The sequence below is a fragment of the Peromyscus californicus genome, unplaced genomic scaffold, assembly GCF_007827085.1.
Source record: "Peromyscus californicus insignis strain IS unplaced genomic scaffold, ASM782708v3 Scaffold_22__1_contigs__length_63687245, whole genome shotgun sequence".
Lineage (NCBI taxonomy): Eukaryota > Metazoa > Chordata > Mammalia > Rodentia > Cricetidae > Peromyscus > Peromyscus californicus.
In genome coordinates, this window is record NW_026294525.1 from 14,209,129 (window position 1) to 14,227,115 (window position 17,987).

Consider the following 17,987-nt stretch of genomic DNA (forward strand, 5'->3'; position numbering starts at 1 on the left):
TGTTTTCAATGAAGACTCTAGAATCATGATGTCCCGAGCGTTCTGGGAATCCCAGTGCTCATAACTCTGTTTCTAAGGTTATTTTCAGTTGTTGTAGAGGACAAGGTACAGGACCAGGTCATTTGGCTGTAGTGACCCACCTTAACCCTGCAGTCCTGGGTCTTCCTGGTCACACCTTTTAGAACATGATCAGTTATTTCCTCATTGTACCTTAAAACAGCCTCTATAGGCAAGAGCTTCCCATGGCTGCCTTCTATTCACTTGCCCAAATAAGAGAGATTCAACCGACTCCTGTCTCTTAAACAGTTTTGACTGTGGAATCCACTTTAAAAGTACCATCTACAATATTATAGGCTCTTTAGTAAACAGTGTCTATACTGAAAGACTCAGAGATGGCATTCCTTTTATTACAGTTAAGCAGAGGTGCCATGCTCTTCAAGTCAAATCAGACAAATGGAGTATGTTTCCCTACATTGTCTCAATTCAGGAACACAACTAAGGTATATGGATCCCTGGAAAAATGCTATGTGGTATAGCACTACCTTGTATGGAAAACTGTTCTACGGAATTCATGGAAACGTGTTAGTGATTGTTTTATGAGTTTTTAAACAGGAAGAGAAGAAATGTGCCTGTAGTTGCTCATTACTCTGTCAGTACCCACGAGAAGTCTGAATGGAGAAATGCTAAATCACATGCCAGCTGCATTCTGTTCTATGGGTCCCTTGCCACGGAATTCCACAAAGGAAATGAATCTGTTTCTGCAGATGTGTTCTGATTTCCTTTTGGAACTGGGATTCTGCCACAGTGATGGATTTATAAAAGTCACATTGTTCCCAGGGCACCTAGTTATCCTTGCTTAGAAGATAAAGGATCACAGTACACGTGAAAGGAGAGACTCGGGGGGCTAGGAACCTCACAGGTGTCCTGTCCTGAAAGCATTGTCAGCCCTGGACAGCACCACCCTGACTCTTGAGTGAGGTTTAGAAACATTTAAAGAGAGTGTTCCCAGGAGAGGGTTATGTCTGCCACAAGAGTCTAATTGTCTGACTCAGGGAGGAGCTGTCCCAGGGCACACCCGAGAAAGTACTTCTCATCTTCTGTCATTTTAACAAGCTGGGGAGTCAATTGTTTTCAAAGTAAAGAGTCATAAAATGGTACATGTCACCTTCAGGAATGGGGGTTTGTTGGAAGGACACTATAGTCCCTTTACTCCATGCCTCTGCCTCTCCAGTATCATTTCCCCCTCCATGTCACCCACGGTAGCAATTCTCCTGCTCCCTCCCTCCTAATCATTTCTTGCCTCAAAGGACAACTTGGTAAATTTGGTTAGTTGCTTACCAAGTTATAGAATGTTCTGGTTCAGTCATACATGGCTATTATATCAGGATTGGTCTGCCTAAAAATAAACTGGAGCTTCTCTTAAACAGAAAATTGTGTGCCTGATAGGCATGTTGAGGTCAACATAGGGATCTTATTCTACTTTAATTGCGAGACAGGATCTCCTATAGCTTAGCCTGGTCTAACACTTGCTATATAGCTGGTAATGATCTTGATCCCCTGATCCTCCCACCTCTACTTCACTTCCCAAGTACTAGGATACATGCAACACTCAGCTATTCAAGACTCTTGGTACATTTCATCAGAGTCTTCTCAAAGGGCAGCCCCAATGTACCTAGTCACCAGAAGCATAGGAGGGGCCCTCTTTTCTACATACATTTGCTAAAAGTGATGTGATATGTTTTTCTCTTTTAAATAAGTAATGTAGCAGACAAAAAGTGGCTAGAATAGTTTAAATGCACACAGGCACCTTCTCAAGAAAAACATTAACTTCCATAGTAAATACTTGTTACTATTTTTTTAAATTATCTATTACCTGGCCTCTGCCAGATGTTTTTGTGGGGAAAAGAACTTGGTGCACTCATTTACAAACAGTGGCCTACCAGATGTTTTTATTTAATAACAGGTATTGTGCTTTTAAAGTTTAGGTCTTGTTGTATAATCCAAGCTAGACTCAATGTCATGGTGCAATCTCCTTCCTCAGCTTTCTGAGTTCTGGAATTACAGGCATGTGCCATCATACCAAGGTCAATTAATAATTAATTCTTAAGCTCCACATTATTTTTTCATCATGTCTTTTTAAGGAAAGCATGGTAGTGCAAGGCTTTAATCCTAGCACACAGGAGGCAGAAGCAAGCAGATCCCTGTGAGTTACTGGCTAGCTTGTTCTACATAGCAAGTTCCCAGGTCAGCCAATGCTAATAGTGAGACTCTGTCTCAAAAATTAGGGTTTTTTCTGTTTTACATTTATTTTTACAAATGCCTTGCTTCTTGGTGGAAGATGTTTTTTACTAGTCAAGAAATAAACTGTGAATTGAAATTGATATCAGTTTTATTTCATAATTGACAAAACATTTCAAATAAAACAATTACAACTAAAAGCACTTCCAGCTTTGGTTTTAGCTTCACATTCATTTCATACAGTGCACAATATTTATAAAATACTCCTCTTGGTCATTTTATAACAGGGGCTAAATTAGCAAGAGTTCTGCTGAAGAGCTAAATGAAGCAGAGGATTTCTTCTCTCATTTCCTTCCCTTGGGAGGTAGGAACAGTTTTCATTCCCAGTATGAATGACTGATAAAAAGCATGCCTTCTTTGCTCCTCATGTTAAACACTGAGGATGACATCCAACCTAAAATTAGCCTTGTTACTAAGCTGATGCTCTTGCAAAATCTTACCGGGGCTATGTTACAGCTTCTACATTTCCTTAGTAAAAAAAGTCAGCTGCCAATGCATCTTAGCTTCTTGGTTTGCTTAATTTTTTTCCTCCCTTCTTCTCTTATATACTTAATTACAAGGTATTTTGGTAGGCTTTTTGAAGAATAATTTCTCTTGGGGAACAATGGATAGTACGAATTACATGAAATTAATAAAGATAGTCTATAGGGGATCTTTTATGCAAGTAGTTATATTCTTGAGCTATGATCAGACACTATTAGCTGGGACCAGTGGCCGCAAACCCCAACCTACAGAAGATTAAACAACAACACAAGCTAAATATCTGATGTATCAGGTTCTAAATAACCCCCCAGTGAACTCCTGTCCTTGGAGTAAAAGGACCACTGAAAGTCTTTGGCGCCCACATTAAAGATGCCTCCATCTGTTGATGTGGACTCCTTGGGTGACCATCCGAAACAGTGACCATTTAGCCTGTATTAGTCACCTTAAAAAGACTTTAGAGAAGGGGGAGATGGAATTCACAGAGCATCACCTGGGGGATGGTACCTGAGGGCTGAGGTGACCTGGAGGAATTCCTTTCTGGAGAGGCAGCATGTTTCCACTGTGGACTATCTCTCTGTAGAATAATCCTTATTTGACCGCAGAATTAACAGGGAAATTCCCCCTAGAGCAGTGGTTTTCAACCTTCCTAATGCTGTGACCCTTTAATACAGTTCCTCATATGTGGTGGCCCCCAACCATACAATTATTTTTGTTGCTACTTCATAAATTGTAATTTTTGCTACTGTTATGAATTATAATGCAAATATCTGTATTTTTGGATGGTCTTAGGCAACAACTTGAAAGGGCTATTCAGCTCCCAAAGGGGTCATCACCTACAGGTTGAAAAACACTGCCCTAGATAAAATGCTTTCCTAGCCATTAGATCCAAATTCAATAAAGAAAATATAACTTGATGTTAAATAAAAATTTACTCTTAGGACAAATGGAGAGGCTGTTGCTTTGGTAATAACTACAACAGTCATGTTAAATCCTCTTGTTACTAAATTCAAGGGTTTTACTTCAATGATATGGGTAATTATACCAGGAAGAACTTGAAAATGAGTTTATCTGGCTGGGGAAAAAAAATTAAGTGTCAAAACTGAACCGTCTTAAGACACCAACAGAGCTTAGCTTTTTTGCTTAATTCTCATACATAACTGAGTAGAATCACGGGATTTTACAACATTCACTGTTCCATCATCTTGTACACACACATTATTAAAGCTCCGAGATTCTAGGATGCTACTGACTCAACTCGTTAACCAGAAAGTAACATTAAAATTCCTTGATGTTAGTGGCTTTTGTCTGTCAGCAGTCACATGGGAAAGTGGATGGGGATTGCAGCCACAGGCAACGGACAGCTAAAGTCTTCTTCACTGAAAACATACAAATACGCATGATTTGTACGTTAGAATCTTTAATCGGTATCTTTAATTCAACGCCTCACACTGAATTCAAAATACATAAATATAGAACTTTTTGAGAAAATAATACTCTTGTGAGACGTAAGTGAGAAAACTGTGTTGAAAAGCCACTGTGCCTTACTCAGTAATGCTCAGCTTTCATGAGCCTATCAATTTGGAAAATCAGTCCTTAGTGCCATAACCCCCAAATTCTGTTTACCCTATATATCATTTCCTTTCTAGATGAGACAAAAATAAAAAAATTAAAAAAAAAGAGAATTAAAAACAACGAAAGCCCAGACTCAGGAATCGGGAAATGCCTTGATGATGGACTCATAGGCAGGTGGGGGCGGTGTGGAAAGGCCCATCCGCAAGCTGTTGCTGGACCAGCGGAAGTCAGGCCGGCTCAGATTGTGCCCGGTGCTGATGGCGGATGGGGTGGTGGAGGCAGGCAGGGTCATCAGCTGACTCTCCGTTTCCACCGGAAGTGGTGGGCATTGCAGGAAGGGATGGAAAGTTGAAGCCCTGAAGCTTGATTTCCTGGGGAAGGAATTTGCCAGCTCCATGGAAGCTTGTCTCTGGAAGGTGAGACTGGCCAGGCTGAGGTTGCTTCGACGCTCACAGCCACTGTGGCGGTAGAATCCAGTTCGGTTGAGGCCCTGGTTGTAGGACCTGGGTCGCCTGGTGGGACTCCACTGTGAGATGGGAGCGCTAGCTCTTCTTCTTCGAGACAGGAAAACGAAGAGCGCCCAGAGAAATCCTCCGATTGCGAGCCCAATCGCCACAGAGACAGTGAAGGACATTATAAGGTCCTCTAAAACAAAGAATAGTCAATAAACCAACAGCTCTAATTTCTAAAACAATTCATTTAAAAACACAGGGCAGAGTATGAACTGTAAATCACGGAATGAGTTCTGAATTTTAACAAACTTGGAATTAGGGAAATAGAGAATGATCAGGACTCGCCTTATTCAAACAGAAAGCTATAAAAAGCATTGGCTCATGTTCCTGTATCATCTTTAGAAATGCACGTCTCGTTGAAGCTCAACTTTAACTTACCAGTTTTTCTTACAGAACTGCAAATGTCCACAGCTCATTTCCTTTTGAATTATGATTGGAGCTAACGTGCCCCTTGGGAAAGAAGGTCATCACAACATTCAGCATGCCTTCCTCCCTGTCTGCTTTGCTCCATCACAATGATTTCTCCCACCTGCAGTCTTGATGGCAACTCACTTCCTGCGCTCTGTCATAGGTAGAGTCATAACCATCTGGAGGACTGACTGATTTATGTCGTATTTCCTTAACACCCAGACTCTCAGAGCCCTGACTCCACAATGACATGACCCGTGTGGTTCCAGCTCCTGCTTTTCTTATGTCTGTGTTGTGATAATAAAACTCCGTCTCCTGAATCTCCACACCATTTCCTCTGCACACCAGTGTCCTCCAGTTCCACTGAGCTTGGATTTGCTCTGATTTCCTCTGCAGACAAGTACATATACGTGCATATCTTCCTCTTCTCTCAATAGAGGTGCTACCTGGCTGCCCCTTAGCAATTAGAAATTGAAAGCATATTCTTAACGAATTTATTGGAGTGGCTGAGCCCTACTCTACATGGAAACCCTCTAGATATTTGAAGCCCCTTCCAGCTAGTGCTCAGAACGTTCCTCATCCTGCATTCCATGTGCCAACCGCCAACTGCTGTTTGCTTTCTGTCTCAAAGCCTGTGATTCTTTCCAATCCTCTGAGCTTTCACATATAATTTTCCTTATATAGGGACATAAATTTCTTCACCTGGGGAACTCATTTTTATAGAACTATTCCAAGTACTGTCTTTCTTGTACAAAAAAAAAAAAAATGAGTTAGCCATTAAGTAGAAAGGTAAGGTGTATATTAAATTGCTTATACAAGGATTCTGTAGGCAAAGAGCTATAGACAGGAAACATGTTTATGAAGGTATTAGTACTGGGGCCACGGGCACAGAATCTTTGTTTGTAATCCCACTAGCAGATAGAACCTATTCCCTACTCTAAGGGCATCAATGGGACTCACTTGACCAATGGGAAGCAATGGAATTGAGGTTTTGTAAGTTCTGGTCTAAAGTTCAAGAGACTTTCCACTTCCACCCTGGCTGGTTTGGGGATTTCTCCATGGCAGACACAGGAATAAAGCCAAGCTAGCGTGGTAGCCAATGAAAGACACAGGGCTATTTGAGTACTATCCCTATGGCTCTGACTGGGGGCTTGCTATCCTGGACATGACAATGGAATGATTTGCTCTAGGTCATTCAGATGCTGGCAAACCCCATCTGACTACAGGGCAAACCAAAGACCAGCAGAAAAATCCATCTTGTTGGCCCCACGCTGAATTGTCAACCCCAAACCATGAGCTAATTACCTCATTATTATTTTTACAAAACTCTGCTTTGAGGTGGTTATTGATTAGCAAATGCTCATTGATTACAAGGTTACACAATTGCAGATCCAGCACTATTGAATAAATATTGATGAGTTTGTTTAATCTCACCGATGTCATTTTTTTTAAAGGTGGGGGAAAAGCTAGGTTTTAAAACTGCCGATCCTTTCTCCAGCTTATTGATGTAGCATGTAGAAAATCTAGAATGCAGAAATAAAACAAATAAATGCTAATACATATGTAAGCACAGTCACCACTACCTAACTGTAGGATTTATGTTATAGTGCCCCTCTACCTCCTATCGCCACAGGAATGTCCTGTGGCAAAGCTTTGTTGTTATTGCAAATATCTTCACATATAATCACATGAAAACCTTCCAAAACACTTCACATTAACCATAAACTAGATTCTTTATGAGATGGCTTTTGAAGTCTAAGACAATTTAGGACAAAGTTACTGAATCCAGTACTGATGTTTTGAAATCTTCCTCACAAAAGTAAGGAGTTATAGCATTGAAGTTCCATCTTCTTAGAGATTTCATAGAATCAGATATTATTTTAAAAATCAAATAAACATAATTGAACCTAAAAATTTGTCTTACTTACTCTGTATGATTCAAACTTAACTTTATCAATGTCCCCAAATCTAAAATTCTGATTATAAAGAGGTTTCAGAAATTGTGCTCCTAACTACCACTGCTACTGTGCCTTCCAACCTGAAGGTCTTAAAGTTGACCACGGTTCTCAGAGAACATAATCACAACCTCAATGCTGTGAACATTTAGTGGAGGTCACCATCTAGTGGACCACTGTTGAATTGTTGCAACATCACAACATGGTTTTCATAAGTGGTCATAAAATGGAATGCTGGTTAATACATTCAAAGCTCTACAGTTGCAGGACTCATGGGCTCACCCCGTCCCCAAATAGACCACCCTATCTCCACTTCCGAAAGTGTAGATGAGGATGGTTTCATCAATAGGAAGGTTGTGATGAAAGGACTTTTGGGGGAATAGGCTTTAGTGTACAGAAATGTGAATGGTTAAAATTAGCTGGTTATGCAAAGAATAAGTAGTTTCTGCATTTGTCACATCATCTGGGAAATTCTGAGATGGGCTTCATGCTTTATGCTTCTTGCCTTGGCAGCATCATCCATGTGTGTCCAGCTGCCCTCTCTTTTCAATCATGTAATAGGTCCAGTCACATCACACATGTGTTCCAACGACTTCCCCTCCAGAGTAAAAGCCAGCTCCTAAAATTCTCCTATCTGAAAGCTGCTGCCCCGTGGTTGAGCTCACCACCTGATTCCGTTCTCTTGTTCTTTACCAAATATGCTTCTGATCAAGGGCTGGTGCCTAGTTCTAATCTGTTCTTTCAAAAATATGTTTGTAGATATCTACATGGTTATTTTTTCCATGTCTTTTGTTTTCTTCCTTTTTCCTTTAGGTATTACCTAACCTTCTTGTTGAGGCCTCCTCATTCCAAAATTATATCCTGACCCATTTCTTACACTCAGTTTACCCTCCCTCCCCATTACAGGAAGCGGGTTCAATTCATATTCCTGGAAAAATAAGTAAATGAGATGTCTATGCATTACAAGCCCTCAGACTTGAAACGTGGGAAGCTGACTTCTGTCTGTAATGGTAAAAAGGAATGAATGAAAGCAATAATGTTAGCACTGACACCTTGAATAGGGTGGTGGACAAAAACACAGGCTTGGAAGATTCCGGTGTGGTTTTTATCCAACGGTGCTTGATCACAATTCCCAGGACATGAAATCAACCCAAGTGCCCATAGCCAGATGAGTAAGTTGAGGAAATGGAGCCTGTGGAGTCCTGAGTGGCATAGTGATGGTTTATTGAGTGGTGGGTCCCCTTTATGACAATGGTTTCAAAGGACTTTATCACTGAGCACAGTCAAAGACATCTTAGATTGTGTGTGTGTGTGTGTGTGTGTGTGTGTGTGTGTGTGCAGTGTGTGTGCAGTGTGTAACGCCTGCGTGACAAAAATCCAAATAATGCAATTCTCAAAACTAACCCAATGTTATTTAGTAGCCTATGAATATGTATGAGTAGTGTATAATAATAGAATATTATTACTGGACCTAAAAAGAACAGAAAGGAAATTCTGTACTTTAAAACAATATAGATGAATCTGAAAAGGCATCATAGAAACTTAAATAAGTGAGACACAGAATGGACGAGTCTTCACTGTAGAATTCTTTGAACGTTTTTGTCCAGTGAATATTTTCATAATGAAGTTGAGAAGACATGTCAACATAGCATAAATGACTTCTACCAGATAGGTTTGAAAATATAATTTCAAGTGGCAAATTCTTGGAAAATACAAACTGTCACGACTACTAAATAATTCAGAAAAATCTGAGTGGTCCTCTGATGAGCTGGAGGGATCGCTCAGTGGTCACTGCTCTTGCAGAGGTCCTAAGTTTGGTTTCCAGCACCCACACATCCACACTGACTGGGAGCTCACAACCACCTGTAACTCCAGCTTTGGGAGATCCAACACCTCTGGCCTCCAGGGGTACCTTTATTTATGTGGGCACCTACCTACCTACACAGACATATACATTCACACACACACACACACACACACACACACACACACACACACACACACAATTTTAAAATAAAATTTTAAATTTAAATGTGTTATTTTAAAACTTCCAGCTAAAAACACCATATGTAATGAATATGTAGTGAATATTTTAGATAATAAATAACCACCAACCCAATTTTATATACACTCTTTGAGATAGTTCAAAATTAATAAATACTTCTGACTTGTTTTACAAGGCTTGCATGATGTTGATACTCAAATCTAACTTAATTTTCACAAACAAAGACAATTCTCATGATTTCAGTGCAGAAGTCTGGAGACCAGGGATGCACGAGGAAGTACACACAGACTTATGAGCTCTAGTTCAATGATAACCTTAGCTCCATGGAGCCCAGGGAGAGACGCAATCTCTTGACTCTTCCTCAGAATCCAGATGCAGCTGCTTTAAGAACCTACATTTGTAAACACTTGTTCTTCAAAGTCTTTAAGTAATAGACATATGGAAATAATTACCAGGCTATTCATATGTAATAATGCATAATTGTTGAAGAATTTTTTATGCATACAACCAAAGAAATGAGCTGGAGAAATGGACAATGTTTGCTTGCTGTTTTGAGAGGATGTTATGGAGACCCATGAATTGCCCATGCCTGCTCCACCACCATCCCAATACCCTGTGAACATCTTATCTCATATGCTTGCTATACCCCTAAAAGTCACATTTTTTTCTGCAGGCTAGGGCACATCATTTGCTGTAGGTTGAGGTATAACATGTTTTTTTATAGGCTGAGGAACCCACCCCTTGACAGCCCTAGCTCCCCCAACAAATCAGTTTGTAACCCTCAGCTACCTCAGAGCAGAGTAAGGCAATAACAAGGAGGCATGGAAGTGTGTGTTCTACTCCTAAACTGCCAAATGAATCACTAAATACGAAGACTGGAACATCATTTTGGAAGCCAGCACTGTTCTGCAATAACAAGGTGTTTTATAACCGAGACAGTGTTTGTGGTTTGTTTCTTTTTCTGTTCCAGCTTCAAAACACTAGAAGCCTAAAGAACTCAAAAATGTAAGTTTTTGCCATAAACAGTAGCAGGAAAGAGAAAGTATCATTTGCATGGTTTTTCATGAACAGTGTAAAGAGAAGTTTTGGGGAGAGAAAGACAAGAGCTTTACAGTATATGAGCTATGAGGGCTCTAGGAATGAGGCCATTCCTCCATCCCTCCATCCTTTAGGGAATCCCAGTACCCACTGGTACCCTCTCCTAGATTCCTGGCTAATATATGTAGAGAGGCTAAAAGGTCCCCATGAGAAGCACTGGGTGCCAGAAGATCAGAATAAGAGTCAGTCTCCTGAATTCCAGCATCACAGGAGAATGTTAAAGTTGCTCTGGGCACTGAGACAGATGGGAGAGTAATGGAATGAGAGTCAGTAGACCGACCAGACAGTCTCACCAAAAAAGAAAAATTATGTTCTTAGTCAGAAATGCACAGATCATAAGAACCTGGTTTTGCAATTAAGGACTCCAACAATGAAGACAGGGAGAGAAAAACACCCTCAGAGCAGATGAGGCACATTTGTCAGTAGATGTCAGCAGAGGACCTTGATCATGGTCCCTCTTGTACCTGAAGTACCCGTCATCTTCAGCCCTTACAAGCTATCTCCAACCTTAGAGAGAAACCCAAAGAAGGCAGAGACGAGGAGCCATAGAGTCACCACAGTGCAAGAAGTACCTCAAACTTGTACAACGCTATTCAGAATCTTAAAGACAGTTGCCTCTCTCCATTCTGATTTCCAGTTCTGTCCCTGTAATTTCCATCCGAATGTTCTGATCTGCCATTTGCTTCTTTGCACACATACCCTAGAGTTTTTACTTTACATATTTGCTGATAACAGTTCTCCTGAGTGCTCCCAAATTCTCAGGCAACCTCTGACCCGTATCATCTTGATCTGTTGCCTAATAAGGTCATCTAAAGCTTCATAGTGAATGAATGGACTGAAGGAGGTTGAGTTACCACGTCAGAAACGAATGACCAGAATGTTATCTGTAGAATTATCTTTCTATTTGGAACTTCTTTGATTTCCTAGCAACAGGTAATATCCCATTTTTCCCCCTAAAAATGATTCAGGGACCATTTTATGTTTTAAGTTCTATACCATATTCTCATTCTTGGTCATTTTGTGTAATATCATGATAATATATGACAAAACAGAGGTTGTTGATACTATCTATTGATTTATTTATAGGCTCCTATTTGCATATGTAGGAACACCTAATCACCTCCCAGAATGCAATTCTTTTAAAAGAGAAATCGTATTTTGGGGGAGGATCGATTAGATGAGTAAGTGCAAGTCATATACCAATACACTGTCTCAGCTTTTCACAGTGCTGGACAAATGGATGGAAACAACAACAACAACACAGTGAGAAGACAGCAGAGAGAACCAGAAGTGTGTGTGTGTGTGTGTGTGTGTGTGTGTGTGTGTGTGTGTGTACTCCCAAGTATGATGAGAACGCCTGAGCTCTACAACATTGTCAGCCCAATAGTCTCTGAGGGTCTCTGGTTCCTGCTGCCTTTAGGGGATGGTTTACAGAGAAGGGACGTGTATTACGTAGAGCAGAGGCAGAATGCAAGGTGGAGTCATCTGTGTTATCAGTCTCAGGCCACTCTTACTGGCGGCTAGCATCAATGGCTGTAGCGCTTGCACAACTTTTAGTAGGTTTGACTGAGTGATAGCTTTGAAAAAGTGCAAGCCTTCATTGTTTGTAGCAACTGAATATCATTACTTAATTTCTTTGCATTCCTTAAGTAAACCAGAAAGTTGAATTTTGAGGTTTTTGTGCACCTCAATATGTTAAGTTTGAGAAGTTTCTCTGGCTCTGTGTGTAAGTTGTTATAGTCTATGACACTTTGTTTTATTCTCTTAACTCAAAGGGCCACACAAAAGAGTCCTTTTGGATGCAGGTGCTGTATTCCACCACACTGTGCATTGTTTTCAAATTAATATTTTTTTAAAGATTTATTTATTTATTTATTATGTATGCAGTGTTCTGTCTGCATGTACCTCTGCCCACCAGAAGAGGGCATCAGTTTTCATTACAGATGGTTGTGAGCCACCATGTGGTTGCTGGGAATTGAACTCAGGACCTCTGGAAGAGCAGCCAGTGCTCTTAACCTCTGAGCCATCTCTCCAGCCCCAAATTAATATTTTGAGAGGACCAGTGATCAAAATAGATATCAATTTAGACACAAAACAGAAATGACAATAGAAAAAAAACTGACATCTGTATGTCAGGAAATATTTACATTTCATACACTAAATTTATAATGACATTTTATACTTCATACTTTTATTCCAGAAATAATAATGCAATCTTTCACCTCTTTCACCCAAAGCATCAAACATATTTTTGGTCCATCATTTTTGCTTTTGTTTAAAAGTATTTAGCAACACAACAGTCTCTGGGTTTTCCCCATCCTCAATTTATCTTCCACCATATCTATATACCAGGAAAAGGGAACATTAATGCCTGTCTTTGACATAGGAATCTTGAATTCCCTGTTAAGAACAGATTTCCTTATTAAGACATCTAAATGTCAGGATAAAGGAATGAACTACATATGGTCATCTTATCGATGTAAGATTTATTTTAATGAAAATCATCTGTGCTCTAACCAATGAGCAATGAATTATTTTTCCTAGATAAATGTGGAGATTAACTTGAATAGTTTGAAAAGACAGAACTGGCTTTTCTGTGTTAATTTTTACACTTGGAATGACTTACTTTGGAATAATTTACAATTGTTTTGTGATGATGAATTTACTTAGATGCAGTCTAGCTGGTGTTCATCACAATATAAATGAGGACAGTAAATGTCATTTTTCACAAATGTACCATTAGGCCATCCAGAATTCAAAGGTTTCTTGGCTCTTGATGTCTACCTAGGGTTTGTAGGAATAACTTATTTCTCACTAATTTTATTATGCAATTTTATTACGATATCATCGATAAATCTCTTAAAGCTTGAAGCAAGCACATTAATTAATACAAATAATTAATTAGTTAACTCCCTTCATGTCAATACCTGTGATAACAGATAAATAATACAGATTGTCAGGCCAGGTTGGCATCACTACTCAGTATTTACCAAATAATTTCCAAAGCCCTACCTACCTCCAATCGGAGCAGGAAGCTCGATACAGTTTTCTGAGATGATTAAAAACTCATCTTACATATAATAGGGTTATAGATTTCTCAATAAACTCCAGAACTCCTTTAACTGGATTGGACTTAAATTGTTCCCTTTACTTTTAAATTTCTCTGGACCACAGAGACATGTCAGTGTCACTGTACATCCTAGCCCCTGTATCCTAAATCTGGCCCAGAGAAGGTAGTGGTTTTGACCTCCGCACCTTCCTGCTCTTAGTTAGCATCACTGAACACTAGATCTTGAGCTGGGTCAGCCTCCGCCAAAGCATGCTTTGAGATAGTTTCTCTTCCCTTTTGTGATAGGCTTCCACTGTATTAGTCTAGGTTATTAATGCTTCATCTTTTCTAGGTTCATAATTTCATTTTTAATTCTACAGTTTATCTTTATTACCATATGCAAAATTCATTCAAGCATAGATTTGTTTAAATTTTGACTTTGAAAATTAAAAAAAATAACATGAACAAAAACACAGACTTCAAAACCCTCTGTAGAACACCTACCTTGGTTTTGTGAAATAAAACACATAATCCATCACTTTTGGGTGAATAAAATATAATTTTCCAACAAAACTTCATGTGTTATATTCCGTTTAACAAGGACTTCTACTTTATATTTCTTTTTCTAAAGTTTCACTTTAAAAAACCTCATTATTCCTAATTAAGTTTTGTTAATACCAACCAAACTTTATATGTCTGACCCTCCTTTACTATTTCTGTAGCTTATTCTGACAACATTTTATGAGTATATTTCTTGAAATAAATCTATGAAAAAGTCATTGGACAGTTATGGCAAGCAAAGAGCCTCAGAGATTTCCAGTGTTGTAGTAAGTTATGCAGAGAATTTCCGTGCATCTTAATTTATTAAATTAAAAGCAGTTAAAAAAAGGTAGCTTACCCCAAAAGTTTTCTGGCCATGGGCTCCCTAAACTCGTTGTGTTATTAGCCATAATGTCCACAAGAAAAAGAAGAAGCCAGTGTGTCCAAAACAAGCAGTTTGATTCTATGCCTTCGTGGTTCAGCAAGAGAAAAATAATTTTCACGCCACCCCACATATACTTGTGTTTACATAGAAGGAAGCAAGTGTATCGTGTTTCCTGCTTTTATACTCGAATTAGCAACTGTTTTTCTTATCTTGGAATTCCACATGGCTCCCAGACACAGAACTATTTCCCTCTCGTCATTTCCTACCCTGTTACTAAGTGCCCTCCTTTCAGCTCCATCCAGAGCTGTTTGGGAACAAGAGGCTTTTTCTTGAGACCCCATCCTTCATTTACATGAGGAAGAAGAAAGCAAGGTCCTCACACAACACTTAACATCATCCCTGTGTAATGCTGAGCAATAGATGGCTTTCCTATGTTGAAAGCCCATATTCAATTCTTTTTTTTAAAAACTAATATCCTTTATTTATAAATCTCAGATATTAAAATTCCTAGGTAATCTTTTTCTATATCTGGTATATTGATTTTGAAAATGTACTCCTTCCATTCATTCATGCATATTTAAATATGCTTATTTGTGATTTTGTTACCCTTTTCATTGGGATGCAAATGGTGCGAAATGGAGATCACTTCTATGGGACCAGATAAGGGGAACAGGAATGCAAAACGTTAATTACAGCAGTGTTTTCATGCCTGGCCAGGGTTGCAGTAATCCCATGGCTAGTGAAAACCATAGCCAATGTCCTTCCAACCTCATCATAAGGTCCTCTGCATCAGAAGACACTGGCAGTGGGAAAAAGAGGTGCTAAATGTCACTTAAGCACACTAAAACACATCCCTAGATTGAAAACTGGTAGCACGCACTCACTCACCCTTGAGAACTCTTGCATGAACCCTGGTTCATGGTCAGCTGAAGCAAATGTCACCCTTCTGAGGTCTGTGACATATTCCTGAGAAACCCGAGAAAAACTAAAGGGCAACATGACAACTCATTTTGTAGCCCCAATTCTCCAAAATTGGGGCTGTTTTCTGCTCATTTTTATCAATTTTCATAGATTTAACTACAAATTCACCAGATTAAAATATACACAACTGATGATCTCAAAGAGAATGAAATAATTATAGAAAATTTGAGAACACACTCAGCTTTATGAGTTTTTCAAGATATTTTTATATCTTTGTTTAATAGCATTTACTTTTATGATGTCTTTATGATATTTTTGCCAATGTTTATTTCCACACTTTCCAGTAAATAATCATGCCATTGCTCAAGAAAGGAAAAAGAGCCCACATTTCCACAGTCCCCTTTAATTTGTAATATTGTTGACAAACTGTGTACAGACTGGACCTTGAAAGAACTTGCTGTGTCTAAGATACATGTGTATTGAAATACTCCCCACCTTCCTAAGCTGTATGTACTTTAAATGTGTGTTTTATGTGACCAAAGGCTGCTTAATGTCAAAGAGATTATACTCAAGTATTCCTAACTTCACCTGATCTCTTCAGGCTGATCTGGAGAGTGGAAGGGAGGACTCCCCCTTTGTCTGTGGAGGAAGGGAGCTTATTCTGTCTCGGGGTTGGGATGGAGGCCGAGACTTCCTGGTATTGTTTGCTATTTTACTATCCAGATTTTCTGCCAATATATTTTCACTTTTGCAGATGGTCAGAACCCAGAAGAAAACTTGCTTTCTGTCCATTGGTGACCTGGGGATTCATTTCTCTTCTGTGTAAAGCTCGTTGGTAGCATTAGCTCTTATCTGTGCATATAACCCATGTGGTAAGGATTTGTATTTTTCCCTGGCACAGATCCACACAAGTGAGTGTTTGTGTCTGTGGGATTTTCAGGTCCCATGACTTATCCTGCCATAACAGGAAGTTGATTTTTTTTTCTTTACAAAAATGTCAGGTCTGCCTTTCTACTTTTCACTGTTTCACGCCATGGGTCTTTTGACTTGAGTTCTCCAGCAGTTATGAAATGAATTAGGGTAAGCGCTCTCACCTTGGACGTTCCAGGAATCACTTGCTATCATCATTCAGGCTTCTACCAGAAGTCAGTGCCATGCCCTTGTCCCTGACCCTCTGGGACTGTTTTATTCAAAGAGCTCACTTCCCACCTTATGGCTTTATGTTATATGTCTTAGTGTTCTGTTGCTGTGAAGAGACACCATGACCATGGCGACTCTTGTAAAGAAAAATAACCACATTGTATATGTGCTTTTGTCTGTTCCAGTTGCTCTAACAAAATACCACACACTTGGGGAAGAAGATTTTAAAACAGCCAAAGCTTATTTTACTGAGTCCAAAGTCTAGCTAGGATTTTTGAGTTCGAGGTTTGCACTGATTTGGTGTCTGTTGTGGGCACTTCCTCTTGAAACTGGAGTCTTTTTACCCTCAAGGTTGCAGGTAAAAAAAGACTTGCCATTGGCTTCTCTCCTAAGAGCACTTTTCTCACTGTCCAGGCTTCCCTTGCCTCAGGTCCCTCCTCCTAATGCCATCACCTCTGCTGTGTAGGGCAGTAATACCTTAGTGACAGGAAGAATGTTTAAATAGTAAAAGAGAGCCCTTCCCCAGAGTCTTGCTTCCTGGGTGAGCTTGTCACATGATGCCACCTGCCAGAGCTCAACAGAGGCCGGTGCTGTGGCTTTTAATCTCCAGAACTGTCAGCTAAATAAACCTCTTTTCTTTATTTATAATGTACTCTGACTTAGATGCATTTTATAGCAACATAAAATGGACCAGTTGAGGAAATGTATTAATCTTGATACTCATTTCTGTCTCTGCTGGCTAAAATAACAATAACAACACAGTAGAACTTGAATTAATAATTATTAAATAAGAAAATATGATAATTTGAAGATACTTAACATGGAAATATTTCTGATATTCCTAGTCAGGTTAGTAAATATGTCACCTAACACTTCAAAACAAAAGTTGAAAAGTTCTGTTCTTAGACATCAATATTTTAAAACATTGAGATAACTTGGTAGAAAAGAGCATTGTCACATTTAAGAGAAGATGCAGGGTTGACTCTGAATGTCCTGTTTAGCTTTGGAAAGTCTTTCAAACCTATCATGGGTTTAGTGACTCTCAGGTTGAACTGATCCAGATGAACTGTCTGATCTGAGAGTGTTCTTAGAACATGTAAGAGCCACTTCTAAAAGGAAAAACGTCTAAATCTGTTTTAAGAACTTCAAGTTTTAAAAAAGTCATCTGAAGTCTCAAGTTGAGTGGACGTACACTGTGGCTCCCCTCTTTAGACGTCCCGAAGTTTGGCTTCTTTCTCCTTAAACTCACTCACTCTGGGAAGGGTTGGCAAAGTTTTAAAGAAGATCGAACCATCAAAATAAGACTGTTTATGTGAAATAAAGAACTGCCGGGTTAGAAAAGTTTACAGAGCGCCGTGGGGGAAAAATGAGTTCCAGCCCGCATTATATTTCACAGTAAATTGGTCTTTGTAAGCGCCTGTGTGGGGCTGTGGGGAGAACCAACAGACCGAAGCAAGGCATCGGCTTAAAGCTGACCTGTAGGAAGCCTGCATGGATCGGCCTCAGGAGCCACCACAGGTGTGGGAAAGCTGCCCTGATGGCATGGGTATAGGAAAGTTGGGTCTGACCTAAGGGAGGCAGTCCCAGCGACCCAGACTGACCAGCTCGGCTTCCACCCAGG

At 39.6% G+C, this 17,987-nt stretch overlaps 1 protein-coding gene across 1 annotated transcript; it reads right to left on the reverse strand.

Annotated features, from left to right (window-relative positions):
• Positions 1–2,371: 2,371 nt before the first annotated feature.
• Myct1 (MYC target 1) lies at positions 2,372–14,410 on the reverse strand. Its single transcript, XM_052751592.1, has 2 exons — positions 14,279–14,410; positions 2,372–4,998 (listed from the first exon to the last, which is right to left on the reverse strand). The coding sequence occupies exons 1-2, from the start codon at positions 14,328–14,330 to the stop codon at positions 4,487–4,489; spliced, it is 564 nt and encodes a 187-aa protein (XP_052607552.1). The 5' UTR covers positions 14,331–14,410; the 3' UTR covers positions 2,372–4,486.
• Between the last annotated feature and the right edge of the window lie 3,577 nt (positions 14,411–17,987).